The sequence below is a fragment of the Rhipicephalus sanguineus genome, chromosome 2, assembly GCF_013339695.2.
Source record: "Rhipicephalus sanguineus isolate Rsan-2018 chromosome 2, BIME_Rsan_1.4, whole genome shotgun sequence".
NCBI lineage: Eukaryota > Metazoa > Arthropoda > Arachnida > Ixodida > Ixodidae > Rhipicephalus > Rhipicephalus sanguineus.
Genome location: NC_051177.1, coordinates 121,883,046 through 121,908,069, shown reverse-complemented (window position 1 = coordinate 121,908,069; position 25,024 = coordinate 121,883,046). Strand labels below are relative to the sequence as shown.

Here is a 25,024-nt window from a genome sequence, read left to right as displayed (position 1 = left end):
TTTGCCAGTGTGGTATAGCCATGGAGAAGGAGAGCGCAAATGCTGCTCAACCGCGCAGAAGAGCGGAGAAGCTTAACTCATCGGATCCCGAAGTAGTTGCCTGGCAAAATAAATATGCATGTGCCACATAATACATATACCGTGTGTGTGTCATTGGAGCAGCAGTAAGCATGATAATCAAGCTAATCCTAGACAACCAGGAAAGCTAAGAATAATTAGCTGAACCTTTGCTAACGCTACGTTATCCTGGCATAGCCGAGCTAAGCCACTGCAACATTTTAGATGCGAAGTATCTTATGGCGGAGTTCAATCCGGTGGTGGTGGTGGTGGTGGTGGTGTGCGGCGTGACCGCCCTTACTGCGCATGCGCATACCCTCTCCCCTCCCTCTCTCCCACCCCCACTCCACTTTCCCTCTCCCCTCCCCCTGTCCACTTTCCTTTTCCACTCCCCCTCTCCACTTTCCCTCTCCCCTCCCCCTTTCCACTCTTCCTCTGAAACGCGGGCTAGACATGCCGAAATTCTCTCTTGCGCAACGCCGCGATGAACACCAGCGCATGCGCGTCCCCTCCCCCTCTCTCTCCTCTCTTACGCTGCCCCCTCTCGCACGCCTGCCGACTGCGTTCCCCGCTCGCCCTGTGAGAATTAACGGCCAGGTTAAGGGAAGACAAAACGCGCGTAGCGTTCCTCCTCGCGTTCCACGACGCGAGGTCGGTAGCATGCCCAAAGAACGCCAACGGAACGCGATCGTGCAAGTGCTCCGGCTTCGCATCGCCTCATGGTCCCCTTTAGCGGGAAATGGTGTAATTTTTTCTAATACTTTACAGGTATTTGGAAAAGTGTGTATTAAAAGGCAGTGACACCAATTTTCGAAGCTGAGTTTACTCCCTCCTGTAAATCTCCAGTGTACAGAAACCAGTCTGAGCAAGTGTGAAGCTCAGTAAATGCTGATAAGATATTTAATTTTGATATTCAAGTGAATTTTAGCGTGGCGCAGCTGCTGGAATCGACACTAGCATGATGGCAGGCAACAGTGTCAGTTCTGGGGACTTCACGCAGCAGCATGGCTAGTTATGCCAACGTCAGTTACTAAAAAACACAACATGGCCGCTTGCGTCTCACTAAAAGCATCCATAATGGCCGCTTGTGCGTAACCAACGGAGCCACACAGCGGAGCGGCCTTGGAAACGTCACGATATTTTGCGCGAGCACGTGACCAGACGCTCATACAGCGTCGTGACGTCAGGGAGCAGTAGGAACCGAACTAGCTTTTAAAAAACATGTTGTAATTAATTTTTCAGGGTGCACTCACGCTTACCAGTACATTTTCTAGGCTCTTGAGAACTGTGTCCTTCATTCGACACACACACACACACACACACACACACACACACACACACACACACACACACACACACACACACACACACACACACACACACACACACACACACACACACACACACACACGCACGCACACACACACACACACACACACACACAAAAAAGATTTGGCAGATCCCACGTACCGTGGGAATCGATGTTATGCGAAGCATGCGCAGGAAGGTGACTCTGTCGCAATTTTTCACATTGAGTGAAACGTTACGGAATGACGCTAGAGAAATGCGCAAATGATATAAGCACACACATATTTTGAAGAGTCGCACATGTATTATATAAGCAGTTTACAGCTGCTTAGCGATGCCAACAGCAGCATAGGTGTTACCAACACCAAACGCAGTAAGCTGATATGTAGTGGTTATATTCTTCGATACTTTATAGCGCGAATTCGACTAGGACATTGAAGGAAAACAGATGCACAGGACAGGCGCTACACGCAACTAAGCTTTATTCAGAAAAGTTTCCATAGATATATACACCGCCGAGTGGCACGCGCAGACGCCCTGCACATACGTTACAGTCACAATTGCAATGAAAAAATCCGTAAACAGGGGGTGGGTGCTCGAGCCAACGTTTCGACAAGTGGACTTGTCTTCTTCAAGGCTGGAACTGATTTCCTTAGCTATCGAGTGTATATGCTTTGTGCCCTCTCCAAAAGAGGGGAGAAGGGGGGGGGGGAGGGGAGGGGAGGGGGAGAGGCCACCGCGACGACTGGGTGAGTCATAAGGAACGAAAAAAAAAAACCGGGGGCGGGGGGGGGGGGAACGGGAGGGTGTACGTTTCACTGAATGATTGTCAATGGAAGCACGTGGCATTTTAACAATAGCAGGTTCAAAATGCCTAGAAGAAGGGATTAACTCTCATTCGTTTTCGTTGTGTATGTACCATATCGAATAGATTCCAGAGCCCCCTTAGAAACGTTAATGCCAGCTGGCTGGAGTGTATTGAACTTGTGAATAAGGTATGACTCTGTATATTTTCTGTCTCTTGGGGACCGGAAGTTTGACTGAAGTATGTAAAGTTTGAGATCTTCGAAGTTGTGACCTGCTACATTAAGATGCTGTGCCACTGCTTTGGGTAACTTTTTCGCTGTGTCCGCGCGATGCCCGTTTAATCTAACATTAACAGGTTGTCCCGTTTCGCCAATGTACCGTTTTTGACAATATGAACACTCGATCATGTAGATAACGTTTGAACTAGTGCAGGTAAAACTAGATTTTATATGATGGACGTAATCACTTCCGGTGCTTCTAACTATAACGTCATCTTGAAGGTGCTTACAAGTCTTACATCTTGGACGAGAACAAAGTGTTATGTGGGCAGAAGAATGAGGGTTTACTTTCGCGTGCACTAACATGTCCTTAAAATTTTTATTGTGGCGATACACGACCTTTGGTACTCCGGGAAACGCTTTTCTAAGGCGCTCGTTGCTTGCCAGTATTGGGTAATACTTACGGAGGATATTATTTATGTTTGGTAGCGCATTTGAGTATTTGGTTATAAATGCTGGCGGCTGGTTAAACTGTGCTACGGGGGCCCTTTGAGCTAGTGATGATTTCCTATCTAGTTGACATGCTTCGTTGAAGACCTTGTTTAGAGAATCTTGTGGGTAATTTCTTTTAACTAATGTTTCTTTTAGGTTGCTCAAGTGGTGAACGTAGTCGCTGTCATCGCTACAGATCCTTCTTATACGCCTCGCCTGTCCTACAAATATCCCTTGTTTGCAGTGTCGCGGGTGATGACTAGTGTAATCTAGGTATTGCTGGCTGTCTGTTGGTTTTCTGTAAAGCGTCGTCTTTAATTTTCCTGCTTCAATCGATACCGTCGTGTCTAGGAAGTTGATTTCACTGGATGAATGGTGCATGGTGAATTTAATACTAGAGTGAAACTTGTTACAGTGGTCAATGAATGCGTTTAGTGCACTTACGCCATGTTCCCATATGATAAATATGTCGTCTATGTAACGGAGATAGGTGGAAGGCTTCACTGGACATGACTCCAACAGCTCCGATTCTAAGTGTCCCATAAAAATCTTGGCGTATGTTGGCGCAAAAGGGGTTCCCATACTAGTGCCGAAAGTTTGCAGGTAGTAGGACGAATCAAATTCAAAATAATTTAGCGTCAGGACTAGTTTAAGTAACGATAGGTAAACTTCAGCATTATGTGCTTGCTTGCTTTCTATGAGTGATTTTGAGACCGCTTCAATCCCTTCAGCGATAGGTATATTCGTATACAAGGAGCAGACATCTAATGTTACCAGAATGGCCTGATCAGAGAGTGTTTGTGTTTCGTTAATAGAATCTATTATTCGAAGGAAATGAGGTGTATCTTGAACAAAAGACGGTAGGTTAGATGGTATTAAATGCGAAGCATTTCTTAGCGAACTTCTGCGAGTTTGAGTGTATCTATCTATCTATCTATCTATCTATCTATCTATCTATCTATCTATCTATCTATCTATCTATCTATCTATCTATCTATCTATCTATCTATCTATCTATCTATCTATCTATCTATCATCTATCTATCTATCTATCTATCTATCTATCTATCTATCTATCTATCTATCTATCTATCTATCTATCTATCTATCTATCTATCTATCTATCTATCTATCTATCTATCTATCTATCTATCTATCTATCTATCTATCTATCTATCTATCTATCTATCTATCTATCTATCTATCTATCTATCTATCTATCTATCTATCTATCTATCTATCTATCTCTATCTATCTATCTATCTATCTATCTATCTATCTATCTATCTATCTATCTATCTATCTATCTATCTATCTATCTATCTATCTATCTATCTATCTATCTATCTATCTATCTATCTATCTATCTATCTATCTATCTATCTATCTATCTATCTATCTATCTATCTATCTATCTATCTATCTATCTATCTATCTATCTATCTATCTATCTATCTATCTATCTATCTATCTATCTATCTATCTATCCTATCTATCTATCTATCTATCTATCTATCTATATATCTAATCTATCTATCTATCTATCACTATCTATCTATCTATCTATCTATCTATCTATCTGATCTACTATCTATCTATCGATCTATCTATCTATCTATCTATCTATCTATCTATCTATCTATCTATCTAATCTACTATCTATCTATCTATCTATCTATCTATCTAGCTATCTATCTATCTATCTATCTATCTATCCTATCTATCTATCATTCTATCTAATCTATCTATCTATCTATCTACTATCTATCCTATCTATCCTAGCTACTATCTATCTATCTATCTATCTATATCTCCTAGGCCGCCTACGACTTTGTGCTCTCCTGTGCCGTTTCGTTATCGCATGTATACCAAAGTGGTATGGGAATAAACATGACCGTATTACGACAATAAAGTGAACAGTCATAACAGGGAAAATCATGACATGCATGTCATGAACAGCACTGACTTAATTCCACGGCCTTGGGGCTCTTGCGGCCATTCGTTAGTTTCAGATATGCCAAAACTGGTATGACGTGACAGGAGTTCGTGGCGAACATAATGACAGGTCCTAACGTGCAAATCATGACACGCATGTCATGTGCGGCATGATTTACATGACATGGTTTCGGGGCGCTCGCGGCCGTTTAAATGAATGGATATATACGAAAACTGGTATGACGAGACATTTCGACATGACGAACATAACTGACACGTGGTAACATGAAAAACATGACACGCGTGTCATGCACGTCATGATTTACATTCTACGCTCATGACGCACTCGCCGCCGTTTCGCTAGGTTGATATACACCAAAATTGGTATTGCGCGATGTCACTGTATGAAGAACATGAATAACAACAGGTGGTAACGTGAAAACCATGACATGTATGTCATGTATGTCATCATTTACATGCTCATGGTGCATTCGCGGATGTTTCACTGGCTTGATATACGCCAAAATTGGTATTGCGCGACGCGCCTGTATGACGAACGTAAATGAGAGGTGGTAACATGAAAATCGTGACAGGCAAGTCATGTGCGACATGATTTACATGCCACGCTCATGATGCGCTCGCGGCCGTTTCGCTCGCTTGATATACACCAAAATTGGTATTGCGCGACGTGACTGTATGACAAACACATACGACAGGTGGTAACTTGAAAATTATGATATGCATATCATTTACGGCATGATTTACATGCCACGCTCATTTTCCGATCGCGGCCGTTTCGCTAGCTTGATATACACCAAAATTGGCATTGCGTGACGCGAATGTATGACGAACATAAGTAGGTGGTAACATGATAACCATGACATGCATGTCATGTGTGGCATGATTTACATGCCACGCTCATGGTTGACTCGCGGTCGTTTCGCTCGTTTGATACACACCAAAATTGGTATTGTGCGATGTGACTGTATGACGAACATAAATGACAGGTCCTAACATGCGAATTACGTTATGCATGTCATGTACGGTATGATTTACATGACACTGTTATGGTGTGCTTCCGGCCGTTTAGATAACTGGATATATACCAAAATTGGTATGGCATGACAGGAGTGCGTGATGAACATAAGTGACCGGTCATGCAGTGTATATACCAGAATATACGTTTCATTGGCATGGTATATACCACATTGTACATGCACGCGTGCATGGCAAACCTGCGACATATGGTGAACTAGATGCCATGGCATGAATGATTTCATTTGGCTCAAAAATAAACAAAGATGTATGCAGCTCTTTGCTGGCTGCTTCGCATTACATCGATTCCCACAGTGCGTGGGATCTGCCGGATTTTTTTTAGATAAATGATGATTTAGAAATGTTGATAGCGACTCAGTAGGTGTATTATTGCTAGATACTATATGCCTGCCCGGGATTTGCGCGATAAGCAGTTCATCTATGGATACGTTATGGATCTTCGGAAGAAGGTAGAAGCGGCCTGCTTGCTTGTTTTTAGGCATCAGGAAGCGGTGCTCACAGTGTGTGATTAATTCCCTAGCTAGAAAATCCGTGATCGTATGTTGTATGCTATTACTATATTCTTGAGTCGGGTCCGTGGCTAATTTTCGATAGTGCGTGTTGTTGCTGAGTTGTCTGATAGCTTCGTTTTTATATTTTTCTATAGGCCAGATTACTATACTACCTCCTTTATCCGCTGGTTTTATGACAATGTCCTGTTTACGGATTTTTTTCACCGCAGCTTTCATCTTCCACTTCCTGCCGTTTTTTGGAGTCACAATTGCAGTTGTTAGAGTTGCGTTACATTTGTTATGCTTATACTTATCCGTTATGACGGAGAACGCACGCACGTTTCACGAACCTGTGTGCATATGTGGAAGGGGTTCTTGGCAGTTTTTGAATAAGGTCATCATCACCGTGATCAGTGAGCACCAGCAGCTGGACAGGACTTTTCATGGGATCCGTTCGTGATCGCCGCTATGAACGGTCTAAGTGTACGAAGAAATGATCTATGATGCCTTCTGTCCTGGACGTGGCACCGAAGTCTTTTGTTATGCCCTGTTCACATCCAAGCCGTCTTTCATGCCGGCTAAGAACCAGGCGTTGTTGGGTTTTGATAAATCAATGTTGTAGTCACCGGTAATCATGAGGGACATGGTCCTCTCGGCAGAGTTAATGTAGGAAGCATTGACCCCTGTTTTTGCGTAATCCACGTGGTCGACATTGTGGACCACCTGGACGAGTGGATGGTAGCCCAGCGTCTTCCAGGGGTGCTCTGTCTTCAGCTCCCTAACTTTCCTTGCGCCGGCCACTGTGGTGTAGTGGTTACGGTGCTCGGCTGCTGACCCGATGGTCACGGGTTCGATCCCGGCCGCGGGGGTCGCATTTCGAGTGAGGCAAAATGCTAGAGGCCCGTGTACTGTGAAATGTCAGTGCAGGTTAAGGAATACCAGATGGTTAAAATATCCGGAGCCCTTCACTATGGCGTCTCTCATAATGATATCGTGGTTTTGGGACGTAAAACCCGAACAATTACTATTATTATCACTTTCCTTCCGTGTCAATGTGTATCTTCGCGGTTACTCCGTTGATTGAGACTCCGTTATCACCTGTGGCACATACCCGCATAACATGAACTGTGGTATGCGGGTATGTGCCACACGTGACTGATGGAAAGGGTTTCATGACGTACGCGACAGGTATTCTGCGTTATTCATGTCATGACCAGTGAATCGTGCTCGTCATACGCTCATCCTATGCCATGCAAATTTTGGTATATTACAAACTACGGAGACGACCGGGAGAGCGCCCAGACGTAGGAGATAGATAGATAGATAGATAGATACGTATATAGAAAGGCCCAAAGTGCCTGAGGCTTCCTAAGAAATGCTTGGCATTTTAAAAAAATGGTATGCGTTCATTCAGGAGCATCGCTCTCTGAAATGCGGCTCACGCATTTCCATCGCTATTTGCCGCTTTTCGGGAAAGCCGAATAAATAATGCATAACGTCGCAAAAAAACTGTATGTAAAAAATTCGGCAGATCCCACGCGTTGTTGGAATCGGTTTCATGCGAAGAAGTCAGCGAGTACATCTATGCTGTATTTTATGGCTTTGAGCCAATCGTTACGAGGTAGATCGACGTGTTTTTGTAAGTGTGGTAGCTGTGTACACATCGTGGGCTTATCAGGCACGTCGACAACACTGGCGTTTAAAGGGTAACACGGTGTGACGTAACGTCAGCCCTTACGTTAGAGTACATGCATCAGTATTATCAAAACTAAGGGCAATTTATGGTTCAGTCATGTGAACATCATAGGTAACTTTCGTTGATGTATTCCTCAAGGGTCGAGCAATGCTTCGATATAGCTTGCTGAATCATAGGAATACAAATCTAATGTTTATTACACTGCTATAAAAGCAGAGCCAACCCTGAAACGACAGACGTTAGTCTGATATGACGCCTGTATCGTAGGAGTACATATGTGATGTTTTTTGCTTTCTTGTAAAATTAGATAGCCAGCACCACAACCACAATTGGCATTGCATCGACATTACGCCTGCATAGGCTGTTTTTCCAAACCAGTTTATAGACCTGGCGTCGCTCTGTGGTAGAATACCTGATTGCCACGTAGAATGCTTGGGTTCGATTCCTGCTGGGATCCTGATACTTATTGTTTGCATTCGTCGGGTCAACGCTGCCGATGTCTGCTTTTCTTAACGCTCTCGCATTTAAGTTACCAATGTCTGTTCTCGCCGTTCCTGGGTAGATATAAACTGTCAATCACCTGTGGTGCATACCCGTACACCGCGGCCCGTGGTAAACGGGTATGTGCCGCACGTGTCTGGACGAAAGGGTTTGACGACGTACGGTACAGGATTTTCACGTTATTCGTGTCATGACCCGACAATCATATTCGTCAAATCTTGTTACCCTCCCATGCCAATATTGGTCTACACCAAGATAAGGGGGCGATCATGAGAACACCCAAACGTAGGCGGCTAGATAGATAGATAGATAGATAGATAGATAGATAGATAGATAGATAGATAGATAGATAGATAGATAGATAGATAGATAGATAGATAGATAGATAGATAGAAACGCTCGAAGTGCCAAGGTTCCGCTAAGAAATGCTTCGCATTTAATAATTAAATCGGTTATTACAGCAAATAGAATAAGTTCGCCTTGGTATTTCAGTGCCACCTTAGCAGCTCCTTTTTCAGTACCTCAACGATATTTGTCTGAAGAAGAAAACGAGCACACAATATTTACACGTTATCGTAACAGCATGTGGCTGAAAGCTGGCCAATTGATACAAAGAAATTATGAAACAGCGTTGCAGCGCACAAAACGATGTGAACGAGCAGAGATAAGAGAGATGATAAAATTAAAGTAACGGAATATTATGTAGATTAAGAGCAGAGAAAGACTCCAAAAACGCCCGGCGTTTTGAAGGAAGCGAATTCCGTAACGGTTAGCTTAGTAACATGTTAAAGCACGTCATCAATGGCACGTGAACCCGATAAAATAACTTATAAGGCCGTGTGTTATATTATCCGCCATAAAAGACAGCCTGAGTACAGATCGAATAAAGACGCGCAGATTTGAGACAATAACATAATTAGTAACCGTCACACGTTGCAGAGAAATGACCGCATAAATTTTCCGCTCAATCGAGGAAAAAGTTTTTCCATGACGCTGCGGTTGACGTCGACTTAACTACATTGAAACTCCAAATGTCCAACTCCCTATAGTATTATCATTGATCATCGCTAAAAGAACTGGTCGACAATCACATCAGTCCACCGAGATTACGGCTGCAGTAGCAGTATTGCTCGAGCTGGTGTCCACGCATGCAGTAGGTCTGTGCCTTGTACTCGTCAACGCGACTAATATCCTCCACCTTGATTATATTGCCAGCATTAAAGCGTACTGTGCTTTCTAAGACGACGTTGCCAGGCGACAACATGACGTCGATTAAGTAATGACTCGTGTTTCTTGCCAGATCCTCCGGCGTCGCCTGCAGCAACGTGACGTCGATCACCCGAATCAGTTGGTACTTAGCACACTTTCGAGTTTCCCGCGCTAAGAGCTCGTTGACGTCAGAAACAACCTTATGTGCCATTGCCCGTGCCAGAGTACGGGATACGGCAGCATCGCCCTGCACATTGCACGAGCACCATTTACACTTAATGGACGCGTCGACGCACGTCCTCTGCTCCGGTATCTCGTTAAGCAAGCTAAGTCCGTACGCAGTACGCGGTCGCTTACGGACGGGATAGTAGACCAGCTCGACGAACGTCGCGTGCAAGTCGAATGGCGTCGTCAGGCGGTGCTGGTTGACACGAAGGCTCCGAGCTGCTTCAGGATTCTTTTCTAGGAACCACGGTGGAAAGACGAGGAAGGCGAAAGGCTGAATGTCTTCCAGCCTCCCGATGTACGTAGTACGGATGTCTCCTTTCCGCATTCCGTGGTCACTGAAGAAGGCGAGCACTGTGTGGTTGAGTGCGCCAGAAGCATACAGAGCTTCGAGCACTTGCCGGAAGGGCTCGTCTGCATAGGCTGCGTTGTTGAGCCTTTCGTGTGTTATGTCGACGAACCAGGCGAATACGAAGAACGGTCGCTTCGACATTACATTGACGAAGTTGGCAAGATAGCCGAGAAGTTCTTTGGACTGCGTTGTGGGTCCCAAACAGCTTTGATCATCTTCTACGGTCTTGCCTAAGTCTTCCATTAGCATGACGACGTGTCGGGGGTAGTAGTCGGTTTGTTGGCGCCGGAATCCTTTGGTCGAGCGCGAAGAAAACAAGCTCAGATGCACCCATTCTTCGAACATCATGGTCCGATAGCCACGTAATGAATATTGACGCCAGACTAACCTTGAACTCAGCTTGTCGTAGAATCCGAACACATTTGCCTGGTCCGCTTCGAAGGCCTTAAGACCTGCGAGGAAGGCAACTCCGTTTGGATACGTGTTTTCCCCCACTTTGTTGTATCCATGAAGTTCGAACGCGCCTAGTTTCTCTCGCACAAACTTCGCAGTCTCCGGCAAATGCCTGTCGAAGTTCAGGTAGGAAACCGAGTCCAGACCGAGCATTATAACGCTGAGGTTGTGCGGCGTCCGTCTGCGCGCCCTTCGGCATCGCTTCTCCACGTTATTCTTGAGGAGCGGGTTCAACAGAAACTGTCTGTGAAATGAACTCTCCGGAGACTTCTTTGTGGCGCATTCTACAACGATAAACTCCTCCTTAAGAACCGTATCGAATGACAACCTCTTTCTTCTTCCTTTCATGTAATGTTTGTCTGGAACAGCTACGGATGCGTTACGGTAGATTTCGTTGTAAAAGCAGACGAGGTCCTCCGGAAGCACGTCGTGTTTCTCCAATTCCCTCGGAAGTACGGATGGAAAGCCGTTCCTGGAACATAGAAGACTTGCGTGTCCAAACAAGATAAAAATAATAGAAAGCGGAAGACTTTAGTGATCAATGGTTTAAAGAAAAAGATGTGCTCTGCAGCCTTCTACAGCGACAGTTCTTATTCAATCTCTGACTATATTTGGGAGCTTGTTGAAGAGCACAGCAAGATTTTGAACATGCCCAATGCCTAGGCACTTCTAAGCATGACGCTTCGAAAACTAGGGTAGAAGTGGGAATTTTCGGTTTTTTTAATCCTGTGCTTCTCAACTCCCCTACACCAAGCAAAAGTCTGCATAACTTTCCGCCTCGGGCAGGTATTTGTGTTCGCTCTGCGCTTCAGTCGCACTTCGAAACCAGTGATCATTGGTTGGGGGAGCGCGCATCTCAAGAGATGGCGTGCTCTCTTGCACGCTTTCTCTACGTAACAGAGCGTATGGCTCTCGAGGTGTGACATGCGATTTTATGGCACTTGAAATTTTCACGGAACATCCCGACAATGGCGAATTTTCTATTGCAATGTTCATAGACTTAAAATCGCAATACAAGCGGCCTATCGCCAGGATGACATTTCTTTGACAAAGAGAGCAATGTGCGAAATAACTACACGAATGGGTTAAGAGAGTTATTAGCAGTGTAAACACTGTGCTTGAAACTGCCTAGCAAAAAGACCCTATACAGGCTTCATGTCGGGAAGGAACCACATTAACATATGCAATATAGCGTGGTAGAAGAGTAAAATGATAACCAGGCGTCACACGACGCGTATTCTGTAACCAGGCGTCACAAAATGCGAATTGCGCAATGAGTGGGTTGTTAAATGCTTCCAACCCATTACAAAGGGATCTGCCATAATTCTTCTTCGTCATCAGCCGCAGCATCAACAAAGTGCACATAATGCCTTACAAATGTTTAGCTGGTACCTCGCTTCTCCCCAGAATGCCGAATAATGGCGTAGTGGGTGCTTCCCAGCTGCACAAAAATTATGAAATATGGCATTGTAGGTACCTTGCTACTGTATACTTGTATTAGTAGCCCCAAGAGCGTTTACAACGGGCTCTAGAAATGCCGCTCTTCCAGCTTTCGCTGTGACTGTGCCGTGCTTTCCGCGCAGGCCTGGCGTTTCTTTTTTTACATTGCATCGTTATTATCCCTCTCATCTGGAAACCGCAAGTTGCCCGCGCATTATCCTCTATTGTTTATATATATTTCTTCCGAACCTAATGGTTTGAATGTTTATAACTATGCAGTGAACAACGTTGGAGAAATTGCCCCTCCTTTCCTCACTACTTTCTCGGTCGGTTGTTCTTTCGTTTTTTTTTTTGTTTTTTTTTGTGGAGCAGCATGGTAGCTGTGGTGTCTATGTAGATGTCGGATAAGGCATTGACTCGTGTTTCAAGTACTCCATGGCGACGCAGTGCTTTCAAGACTGCTTGTATATCTGTCGCATAGAACACACTTCCATATTATGTGAAAACCTTTAAAGTGGTTTGTTGTATTGACGATATTTTCAAATTAAGTGATCGTTCACATGGCGGTGATCAGTCGTAGAGTATCTTTTCCTGAAGCAAGCTTGCATTTTGGGTTGATTGATGTCAAGCATTTCTGTCGCCCTATTCGAAATTACCTTCGTGAATATTCTGCAGAATATTAAAAGTAAGCTGATGCGTCTACAATTCTTCAAATATTTTACGCCTCCACCTTGTGTATAAATTCAACATTCGTCTTTGTCCATCACACTGGTACAGCCGACCAAATCTTTAAGCGCTAGCGGCGAAATTTCTGTGCGTCAGCGCCATATGATAGAGCTAAGTTACTCTCAGGGTGAGGGTAAGCGCTTACCCACCAACACGCGGCGGGAATAGTTTTACTCGTATCTCATGATCAGAAGATGAATGTTGCAGCAAGCAATCGAGGAAATAAAACTTAATATGCCTCACACGCATCCACTCATGAGACAAGCCGAAAGAACGTGGTTTGTCTGAAGTGCGCTAATGTGGGCAGGGGTGACGTCCTTGAGAACGAACAGCGTGACAGAGCTTGATGTGTCCAGCGCGCTTTGTGGCGTATAGTCTCACTTCCGCCCTGTTTGCTGCTTGGTTCCGTCATATGACGCTGAAGCACAAAGAAGTCGCCGCTCGCCCACGCTTTAGTGAAATATTTGGAGGGCAGTAGAGCTTAACTTTTGCGACACTGCGTATTGAGTCACAAGCTTTTGTAGCGTTAGCTACACTGGCCGAGCCGGAGTGGTTTCGCGTGCACGTACAAGAGCCGTGCTGCGCATGTGCGAGGAGCAGTGATGTCACACAGCTGGTGCACCGGAACGCTGGAATACTCTAACGCTATGATTCCCTGGCTGCGGGCGGGCTGATCGCGTCCCTGTCGCGTGTGCAGCGTCGACTGACCGAGTGCGTCCACTGCTGCCACTGCATGAACGCGCAAACTGCGCCACGGGCGATAGCGTCCCTCTCCGTCGGGCAAGGCCTGTTACGTCACGGAGGGAGTGCGCAGGCCTGCCGTCTCTATGGCCCCAATGCCGGCGCTGCGCCGGCCGTTGGGGCCATAGAGACGGCAGCGTGTTACTACACTGACTACCTTTGTGGCAAAAGAGAAACGTCGTTGACCAAAAAATAAATATGCATGTGTCACATAATGCGTACACCATGTGCGTGTCATTGAAGCAGCAGTAAGCATGATAATCAAGCTAATCCTAACCAGGAGAGCTAAGAATAATCAGCTGAACCTTAGCTCACGATACGTATATCCTGGCATAGCCGAGCTAAGCCACTACAATTTTTTTAAGCATGTTATGCCCTCTTTCCTTGTTCAGATCGACCGTTTTACTGTCTTCTCCGCCCGCTTTTCCGCTGGAGATGTCATGTGGGGCTCTTTTAATTTCATCGATCGTTGCACATGGAACTTCACTATTCTGTCCTGCCTTTATATACCTCTTTCTAGGTTGCATGAATGACTTTCAAGCTGTCAGTTTAGAATAGGAGCATTGTGTCACCTTAACATTGAAATTGATAATAACATTTTCTTGCTTATATCGCACGGCATGCGTTTTGGTCCTTCCTACACATAGATGGGAGTCATAATAGAACCTTACACAGAACGAACGTCACAGTAACGGTGGCAATTCGCCAGGACAGTCCTTGTCGTTCCTCTATGGCAACAAAATTCCTAACAACCTTTCCCTCGTTAAGTAACAAGAGTGCCGCACCTCAAGGTGAGAAAGTTTGGTTTTCCTGGACACTGGGCGCGCTTGAAGCTGCGCGGGATGAAAGGCTTGACCGTAGGGTCGAATGGGTCGAACCTGGGAATCGTGCAGCCCGAAGTTCGAATGCGGTAGCCTATTGGAACTGGCCGCTCCCATTGCTCGCCGTATGAGCGTGAACCCGCCGACGAAGACGTGAAAAAGGAAGTCCACAGGAAGTGGCCAGCGCCACACAGGAGGACTGCTCTGAGCGCCCATACCAACAGCCACTCGCACCGCAACTTCAGCAGCAAGGGCGTGATCGACATGGGGCTCATGCGCTAATGCCGCACGCAGAATCGCTTGAATGACGTCTTCCTGAAATAGCGTCGGGAAAAGGGTTTCGAATAAGCGTCGTGTTTGAACAAGAAGGCCTTTCTCAATATCATATATGGGTCACTTCAGAAAGGCATTTGACGTCAGGTTTCGAGAAACATACCGATACTGATCTCAAGAATGGCTGAAATCAGGACGCCGATTCTGAAAGGTAGAGATTTTGTTCCACGGTTATGTTTTAACTCACGGTGACCGCGTGTAGTACCTCAGGAAAAAAATGCTTGAGACCAACCAGTCAAGTATGTGCGGCTCATGAACATACTTATTAAGCAAATTATTTTTTAAAGAACATTAACGCAGTTATTATTAACAGTATGTCGTCAAACAACGGGTTGCAGATATTGGCTCATAGCTGACACAAACCAGGAGCGGCGTTTGGATCAGATGCACTTCTTGCCACGGGGTGTCGCCACTTGCCGGCGCCCTTCTCTACAGTGTGCTAAGATTACACATCAGCAACACTATAGAGCGCACAGAAATCACAAGGGGCAAGTGCGATGGTGTTAAATGAGGCGCGCTGACGTAGCTTCTTTCCCCCGTGTCATCGCTCCCTGTGTAGCTTCCAGACCGCTCGTCGGCACGAAAGAAGAGAGAAAGTGCTCAAAGCGCGCTACAAATCCCTGCAATTCCTTTCGTTCTTGACTGATTCGAGTAATTTTGCGACCATCGATCCGTGGGGCAATAAACTCCAATATTGAGGTCATTCGATGATTACATGGAAAAGTTGTTCAGGACCCCTTTAAGGCGAGCACGAAAGGTGGTTCACGCCTTCTTGCTATGCTCAGTTCGCTACGCTACGGTAACAAGGAAGAATAGGAGTGAGCTCATCATGACGTATACCGGCAGCGCAACCACACACAGACTGGGAAAAGAAGGAACAAAAAAACGAAGTGCTGTGTTGTGTTTTCGTGTTCCTTCTTTTCTCTGTCTGTGTGGGGCTTACGCGGCAGGTCCATCATGAAGTACAACCAACTCACCCAAGTTTCAGTCTCGTTTATAGCTCATCAGCAACATATTGCATAATTGAAGAAATGCTCCAGGTACATTTTACGAAAACCTTACCGGCTCGACAAGCCACGGGTCTGTCGTTCGAAGAAATCACCAGCTCGAGACGCAAGCTGACGCGTTTGGTGATGCTGATGATAACAGTAAATATAACACGTGCACAAGCCCACTGTTCGCGATCGGTCACAACCGGGCGGAATCATGGTAAATAAATATGTGAACGATATTATAAAAGTACCACTGAGGCCTTAAAAATTAACACAGACAGGTTTTAAGGCGAGAGCCTTAAATGCACATGTTTCAAGGCCGTATGAGGTCCAGAAATAATCGGCCCTTGCACTCCGTGAATGTGGTCGATCAGCGAAGCTGAGTAATGTCTCTATACAACGACGACGGCGGTGGCAGCACAGGGTACACTAAGCCACTTTCGCTGTAAAAAAACATAGCGTAGCTTGCACTGGAGGTGCAATGCCAAAGAGACAACGGAGCTGATAGGCGCCTATGTAGCCCTGGCTGTTGCTGTGCTGCTAAGTTTAGCAAATTTTCTCTTTCTTTCTTCTTCTTTCTGTCTCTCCATTTTTTGTGCACACCTTTCTGTGTCTGTTTATTTCTATTTATTCGCTTCTCTATCTCTTTCTACATTTCTGTCTGTCTCTCGGTCTTTCTATCTTTGTTTCTCTATCTTCCCTTTCTTTCCCTCTCTCTGTATTTCTCGCTTCCTCTATCTTTTGATCTCTTTCTCTTGCTCTTTCTTTCTTTCTTGAATTCTCTATCTTTGTCTCCTTCTTCTTTCTGGCTTTCGTTTTCTCTTTTTCTCTTCGTACTATGCTATGCTTTGCTCTGTCACCTCCTGCCTTCCCTTCTCCTCACCCTCACATCTGTCATCCTCATACTCACTTTCCTTGCCACCTCCTTGCTATACTGTACTATACAAGGCTATGCTCCGCGAGCGGGTCAGGATAGCCGATTGGTTAAGACGCTCGCCTTGGGACTGTGGGTACACGGGTTCGAATCTCGTCTAGCGAAGAAACTCTCCCCCCCCTAGAATTTCTCTCTTTTCCTATTATTATTTCTCTTTTAAAGACGATAGTCTTTTAAACGCAGAAATTTTGGTCTGTCTTTCTGTTTGTCGGCACGTCCCTCGATTCAGCCACTCGGCCAAAGTTGAACCACTTGCCCAAGGGCCAGCTATCGTGAACGGCTGACTAGGTTCATACTTGTGTACATTGTTGATCAAAAAGCAAACATTACGCATATCTGAGGCGCAACATCACTAGGTAAGTATTAGGTGGTGTGTTCCTTTAATAGAAAATACATAGATACGTAATTCTAGAGACCCTAGTTTCTTAAGCTGCGCTGAAAATGCGACTGCGCCGAAACTTGGCTTCCTCCGTGCCCTCTGCACGAGCTCATTGTTGTGTTTCGGTTTCGGTTCAGTACTGCACTGTACGAGTGCCATGGGGCGCCGCTCTGGCATTCCTGCTTTACCCAGGCGACGTGAATATAAAAGAGTGTGTGGAGAGTACTCGTTGAGTGCGGACGTTTCTTCTGCTTCGGCGCTTCGCGCCAAACCGCGTGTTCGGGCTGGCTGGCGTCCCCGCCGGTCTTCGCCTGCTGCTGCGCCGGGACTACCAGCCCGCAACACAGCATTCACGTTTCCCGACGTATTGCCAGATGGCGTTCATATCTCACGCACCGCCTCTTCTATCGTCTTTAGACGACATTTGCAGCGAAGCACGCAGATACGCGGCCAATTTTCTCGCTCTCTTTCTTTCTCTTTCTCTGTACTCGTTGTCTCGCCCATCAGAATTATTGCATCCTGCGCCGGAGCAATCGGCGCACGTGTTGAGGGAGCCAAATAGAAGATGAGGAAGAAGACGACGACGATTAAGAAGAGGACGTAGAAAGCGCGTGTCGGTTCATGATGCTGATAGTTTTCTGTTACCGGCAGCCGAGATTACGCCCAGCTTAAGCAGCTCCACTGTTTAAAAAAATTAAATGCTGTTCTACTCAACGTGAAATGCGTAGGAAGTCTGCAGCAGTGATTCGCCTGCCCTTAGGCGACGCTGGCGTTCACGGGCAAGCTTGCGCTGGCGTCACAAACGTGTAGCCTGCTTGGCATACAGGGCGGGAAAGGAAGCCGTAATTTGTGGTGCAGTGGCGTCCTCTCGCCTCTTCCTTTGACTCCTCTTCACACTCACATAACTCCTTCTCACTCTCACTTCCATTTCCCGCTCCCTTGCTACAATATTCCATACACTGCTAAGCCAGCCGTACCCTCCCCTCCTTCTCTTCCTCCTTCTCACCTCACATCGCTCATCCTCACCCTCACCTCCCTTTCCCACCTCCTTGCTATACTATACTATACATGCCTATGCCGCACTTTACACTCCTCCTTTCTCTCCTCCTCGCCCTCACATATATCCTCTTCCTCACTTCCATTTCCCACCCCCTTGCTAAACTATGCTACAAATGACTCTACTTACTATGCATGGTTGTCATATGCTTTACCCTATCCCATCCTCCTTTCTCTCCTCCTTTCGCTCCTCCTCACTTGCCTTTCCCGCCCCTTGCTATACTATACTGTACTTAATACTTCTGCCAGCGTGACAAGCGAAAGGACCCGTTAGACGCCGATAGCCGGGGCCCCTAAAGGTTCCGCCCTTAAAGATCATGTAAACCCCTTGCTATACTATACTATACATGCATATGCCATGCTTTACACTCCTCCTTTCTCTCCTCCTCGCCCTCACGTATACCCTCTTCCTCACTTCCATTTCCCACCCCTTGCTAAACTATGCTACAAATGGCTCTACTTACTATGCATGGTTGTCATATGCTTTACCCTATCCCATCCTCCTTTCTCTCCTCCTTTTGCTCCTCCTCACCCTCACTTGCCTTTCCCGCCCCTTGCTACACTATACTGTACTTAATAGTTCTGCCAGCGTGACAAGGGAAAGGACCCGTTAGACACCGATAGCCGGGGCCCCTAAAGTGTTCCGCCCTTAAAGAGCATGCCAACGTGCTTTGCCCTAATTCTATTTCGTCCACGTCGTCTTTGCGCCGTTCCCTTTAGCCGCAGGGAAGCATAAGGCCGTGAAGAGGAAGAGACGCGTGCTCCACGCCGGTCTTGCGGCGATGACCCTGCCAAGCATGCACGGTCTTAACCGGGGAAGGCGCGCCAGTCGCGTTCGCTTCTAGTCGGGGAACGGTCCAGTTTGGCGGATTCTGCTCCGCAAACAACTGCTCTCGCATTTCGAAAACTCCATTGCAGCATGCCTGTACGTCGCCGCGTGGGCTCATAGCTTCATTCCACATCGCTATGGGTCTGACTAGGCTTTCGCCTTTACATTCTGACAAAGTTTGAAGAATTACCTGCAATTTTTTAAGCAGCGAAGCTGTTGTAGCTCGCCGTAGTTTGTCTGGTGTCGCAAAAAGCTCCACAGGTTGGTATGCGCCACAGGAATCGGTCAAGCCCGGCTACCGAGTACAGCAGGTGCGAACGTTAAACAGAAACTCGCTCGGCGAAGTGGAGCACGTGAAACACGTGAAAGAGAGAGAGAGAGAATGAAAGAGACAGAGAAAGAAAGAGGCAAAAAGAGAGAGGGGCAGAAAGAAAGCATTATAGAGAAAAAGAAAAATAGGGAGAAATAAAGCGAATAAAGGCACAAAAAGATAGCAAGACGGAGAACGACAGATACAGAAAGAAACAGACAAAAAAGACAAATAAACAGAAATAAAGAGAAACAAAAAATAGAGAGAACGAAGATAGAGAGAGATAATGAAAGGGAAGAAAGAGAAATAATGATATAAAGAAAGCGAAAGAGAAAGAAATAGAAAAGAAAAAAATTGAAACAAACAGGTACAAAAAAGAGACACATGATGCAGAGAGAAAGATAAAGAGAAGAAAGCAAGAAAAATTCGGCAGATGCCACATACCGTGGGAATCGATGTTATGCGAAGCATGCGGCGGGAAGGTGACTGTGGCGTAATTTTTTGCATCGAGCGAAATGTTACAGAATGACGCTAAAGATATGTGCAAATGGTATACACATGGTATATACATGTCAAAGAGTCGCACATGTGTTATATAACAAGTTGTTTACAGTTGCGTAACGATGCCAACAGCAACATGGTTATAACAGCAGCAGACGCCGTAAGCTGATATGTAGTGCGTATACTTGTCCTTTATGATGGAGAACGCATGCACGTTTCACGAACCCGTGTGCATGTGTGGAAGAGGTTCTTGGGAGTTCTCAGGTAGATGGCGGCGAGCGGAAGGACTTTGTTATTGTGATGTGCGTCACGCAGACCTTGCCAATTCCGCTGCTTGTCTGTGTGTGTTCCGTGTCTGGCGGCCGGTGAAGTGGGATGCGGCCTGCGTTAAGTTGCGCGTCTCCGGGTTCTCATATGTGCCCACGCCTCCGCACCTGCAATGAAGCCGCTTGCTGTGAACGACACAGTGGGCTCATCGCTCCAGGTTTCCGAAAGTGCTGAAACGCCAGTTTCTGTGAGCAGAGCGTCTTTTTCGAGGTCGTGCACGTGCGCATGCACAGACTGTACGTTGAGAGCGGCGAGCCTGAGGTGATTGCTGTGGTTGTGGCATCGACTGAAGGTGGCAGCCCAGTCCAAGACAATGTCTGGAGGCCTGTTTGCTAGCCGGGTTATGTCGTCGAGAGACTGTCTGTTGGTAGTGCCGGCGACATGTCGGAACATGACGTCGCCTTTTGCGTTGGTGAAGTATAGGCCGCCGAGGCTGGTAGTCCTGGAAAGTGCTACGTAGACCAACTTCAGTGGTTGGCACTTATCGCATCCGTAGACTACCTGGGTGTATGTAGTATACAGTTAAAGGGATTATCTTGCTGGATCGAAGGGAATGAAAAAGTGCTAAGGAGACATATGGGTGCATGTGTGATGGTTAGACCGATCATACGGTTGCAACGAGTCTGGATCTATAAAGTGTGGACGCTTCCGACGAGGTTCGATTGGGCTGTGATCTTCTAAAGTTTGAACAACAATAACAGATTTATTTTGTGTATTTAACTCACAAAGCGCAGGTATTCCGGCTTGTCCGGTCGAAGCCGCGAGCGGTGTAGCCTCTCCTCCCCCTGCCCGGGCAAGTCGGAAAGTTATGACTCTGCCTGTGGAGGTTCTGCAGTATGCGTTCACACAAAATATTACATCGAGAGACTCCACGTTCCGGCAAGTACTGCTTCAATCACCTGCGCTTCAACAACCTCTGAATGCAAAAAGTAAGTGCGGAAGCAAACATTCTTCGGGTAACCTCCAGGAAAAAAAGCGCGCACGCATGTGCGTGCGTGTGTGTGTGTGTGTGTGTGTGTGTGTGTGTGTGTGTGTGTGTGTGTGTGTGTGTGTGTGTGTGTGTGTGTGTGTGTGTGTGTGTGTGTGTGTGTGTGTGTGTGTCAGAAATGCTTAGTTTAAGAAAAAAGATTAGGAGACCTTCCCCTACGGGAAAAATGGGACTTCTTTCTTTCTTTCTTTCTTTCTTTCTTTCTTTCTTTCTTTCTTTCTTTCTTTCTTTCTTTATTTATTTATTTATTTATTTATTTATTTATTTCCTTTCTTTTTTTCTTTCTCTTTCTTTCGCATTGCACAACGTTCCATCCTAACTTTTTCCTTCCTCCGTGCCGGCAAACGGACCTTCACCCACGTGTTTAGCAGCGCAGCACTTCACTTGCTGCGGGCAGCAACGAAGGTCAAGCGTTCATATCCAGGCAGCAATGAAATGCGGCAGCGTGAAATGACAGGTCACCTCGGTAAAAGAGAAGATTGCCGTATCAGAAACGGCCGATCGCCGACAAGCTCGCGATTGAGAGAGCATCGAGTATTGGAAAACGGCGCGTACAAACGCGCTTGTGACCGCCGCGCCTTCGAGGGCCACATTTGTGTACACCCTCATTCCCGTACACTCGGCAGCGACCGGTTTTCCGTGAACTACGCGGCCGCCGCTACCGAAATCTGTGACTCATAAAAGCTTCGCTTAAAAAACAAGGGAAGGAAATAAACGAGAGAAAAGCCACCTGGAAACACAGCAAGGAGATGCGAGACCGCGTACAAACAGCTGCAAACTGCGTAATCGAGCCCACACACACTTCACGAGCCACATTTCTTGTATTTTTTTTCTCCTTCACTTCTCAATCCTCGATGCCGGTGGAGGAACTCTCCTCTCGTATCTCAGATGGTATACACAGCCTTGCAGCATCTCTGCGCACGGTGGCGGCCGTCACGAATATCCGGAGAGGCTTCCAGCTGTCTGACTAATGCTCAGCGGGTGTCGTCGGCGACAACATTCTTGCGAGTCGAGTCGTCTTCTCTGCGCCCGCTCTTTGTCGACTTCGGCAAGTAAGTCACGTAGACGGGTCTGTATGGAGCATCGACGACATTGAGTCACGTACACGGGTATATAAAGTACCTATGCGGCAACCGACATCGGTATACACCCCCCTCCGCCCCATACCACCCAACAAGCAACTGTTGTTTGGCCCTGGAACAGGCGCCTCCTTTCAGTCGGATTCAATCAAAAAGTTTTCCGTGTGGTTCTAAGGAGAAGGCGTCTGTCAAAATTCCACTGAAGTCAGAATCAATGCGCTCATGATTTTCTGCGCCACTCGTGTTGACGCCCCCACCGGGGAACACCGACGTTCAATTTTGGCGTTTGATGAGCCATGTAAGGCTTTTACATTAAAACCGAACAGTAGGAGTATCGAAGACGATGAAAATGGGGAGGTGGCCCAATTTTCTTACGCATACTCAGACAGCTGCAGTGATGTTCCTCCAAATTTCTTGAATAATTTCGTTCACGTGTTTATTTATCGTAATTACACAAGCTTAGCCACCTATCTCCAATAGTGGGCTTGTGGCATTGTCAATGCTGTCATCATCATCATTAAACGCATCAGCTTCTGTCGCGTGCTGGTGACACCGAACGACGTACTCCTGGTTTTTCGAGCTGGTAAGGTCTTACTAACTTATCGGGAGCATTTCTCGAAGTAATCGCCCAACAGATGATGATCCATCCCTCATTGTTTCCTGGTTCCGATGGCGTAGCTGACTGAGAATTACAAGAAGGCTTGAAGCATCTTTACTACTCGTCGTAATGTTGTGCCAATATCGCTCTAGACAGAGCATTCATTCTTGTGTCATCCTTTGTCCCGTGAGAAAAGTTTCTACCCTGCATTTTCCTTTCAAATGAAGCTTTCATGCCCCACAAAATGGTATTGTAGATGTTACCGAAAAAAGAAAGAAAAAACTCAGTTTGACCGCAAGGGCGAAGCAATGAATGCGATAGCAACAAATTGTAGTGTTACACGAAGTGAGGCTGGCAGCTAACTGTTTTGCATCCAATCTCGCGTAACTACAAGACGCTGGTGTAAGAGAATACGGCCGCTCCAGTGAAAGGTGCTCTGCGCATAGTCACTTCGCTTTGAGAGCGCAGCACGTAGACGAGCCGCCCGCTGTGATGGCTTTCGAGATAGCGCGCGCGCCAGCGATCGCGACCGCGCCCTTATTTTCAAAGTTCAGAGTGGCTGCCCGCGCGACAACCCTCCCGCCCCCGCCCCCCACCTCGTGTGTTTTCATGGTCGTTAAAGACGGGTGGGGCGCTTCCTGTCTGCTTCGACGGCAGGTCTCCCGAGCGGGGTGATGTTATCGCATGCACCCTCCGAGCGACGGAAATGGGCCGGCTCGTTTGATCTCTGCTTCGGCCGCGTTCGTCGCCCTCGCTCGCGCGCTTTTACCCGCGGTAGAACATACAATGCGCGGGGGGATCTTATCAATTGTATTTCATACCAGAAGGACATGACGGCGACGGCAAAAACCCATCTAGACTGTCCATATAATTGCTATCGCAATAAAAAAGAAAAAGAAGGCGCCGTACAGGAATACGGGTGTCCACAAGTAAAGCCCTCGTAATCGGCTTGGCACATGCGTATTTGTATGCGTCGTTTTCCAACAAATGATGCTCTCTCGATCACGGGCTTGTCGGCGATCAGCCTTTTCTGATACGGCAATCTGATCTTTTATTCGGATGACTTGCCATTTCACGTTGCTACTTATCATTTCTGCCTGGATATGAACGCATGACCGTCGTTGTTGCCTGTAGCAACTGATGTGTTGCGCTGCTAACACGTTCATGACTGTCCGATTCCCGGCATGGAGGAAGGACACAGTTAGGAGGAAGCATTGCGGAATGCGAAAGAAAGAAAGAAAGAAAGAAAGAAAGAAAGAAAGAAAGAAAGAAAGAAAGAAAGAAAGAAAGAAAGAAAGAAAGAAAGAAAGAAAGATGCACGTCAAGCACGCACACTCCAATTTTCCACATTTTGTCCCTATTTTCCCTATAGAGCAATGGCTCCTGAATTTTTATTTACCGACAGTAGGTTCATTAGTACTAATTACGCTAATTTCTTTACGAAAATAATCCTGGTTGAAATAAAAGTGTGGCCACCAAATGGCCGTCTGCCAATTTTACCACGATAGCAATTACAGGGACACTACTTCCTGAGATGTTCCGCACAATGTCCAAGTGCAGTAAGATTTTGGCGCACCCCGCGCGCAGTACGCTGTGGAATTGAAACAGAACGTGCGCGCCAGTGCACCGCCTTCGCTCACGTGGGGGAGGAGAGAGATGGCAAGCGCACAACCTCAATTGAGGCGTCTCTCCTCTAGTCATCTCGGCCTTGGGTGGTCAGGACATTGCTCCACGCAGCAAAGGCTGCGTGGAGCAACCTTATGGACTTCATACCTCACTGCAATTTTGGAGTGCGCGCTTTCAATACAGCACGCATGTATTTTTTCCCTCCTGTTATGACCGCAGCCGCAAAATATCGTGATAAACGCTCAGCTTGCGTTGAATATTGCCACGCGCGCTTCTTTTGCTGTGTTTGTGTAACTGGTCCGTTGCACGTGTGATCGCTGTCTTGCGCGGGCCGCGCTAGAATGTCTGAAACGTTCCCGATCGTAGTAGATCATGTTGTCAAGATTGCGCACATGGCGCAATCTTGTATATTTGTGTATTTTTAAAATTTGTATATATTTTTTTCAGGCGAACAATTTTTTTTTCGCAACACTAACTTCGAAACCATTGTTTTGGGTGTAATGCCTAAACCTATAACAACTTTCATCAAAATCGGGAATGGTGA

The 25,024-nt window shown here is 46.4% G+C and overlaps 1 protein-coding gene across 1 annotated transcript; it reads right to left on the bottom strand.

Moving 5' to 3' along the window:
- Window positions 1–9,648: 9,648 nt before the first annotated feature.
- LOC119381846 (uncharacterized) lies at window positions 9,649–14,794 on the bottom strand. Its single transcript, XM_037649599.1, has 2 exons — window positions 14,493–14,794; window positions 9,649–11,272 (listed from the first exon to the last, which is right to left on the bottom strand). Exons 1-2 carry the CDS (start codon window positions 14,792–14,794, stop codon window positions 9,649–9,651), a joined length of 1,926 nt encoding a protein of 641 aa, XP_037505527.1.
- Window positions 14,795–25,024: the final 10,230 nt, after the last annotated feature.

Excerpts from the sequence above, each read along its gene's own strand:
- LOC119381846 (XM_037649599.1), bottom strand. The coding sequence starts at position 14,794 with ATGTCGATCACGCCCTTGCTGCTGAAGTTGCGGTGCGAGTGGCTGTTG. Across the intron at positions 11,273-14,492 it reads CCAAACTTTCTCACCTTGAG|GAACGGCTTTCCATCCGTAC; the intron begins GTGCGGCACTCT and ends TCTATGTTCCAG.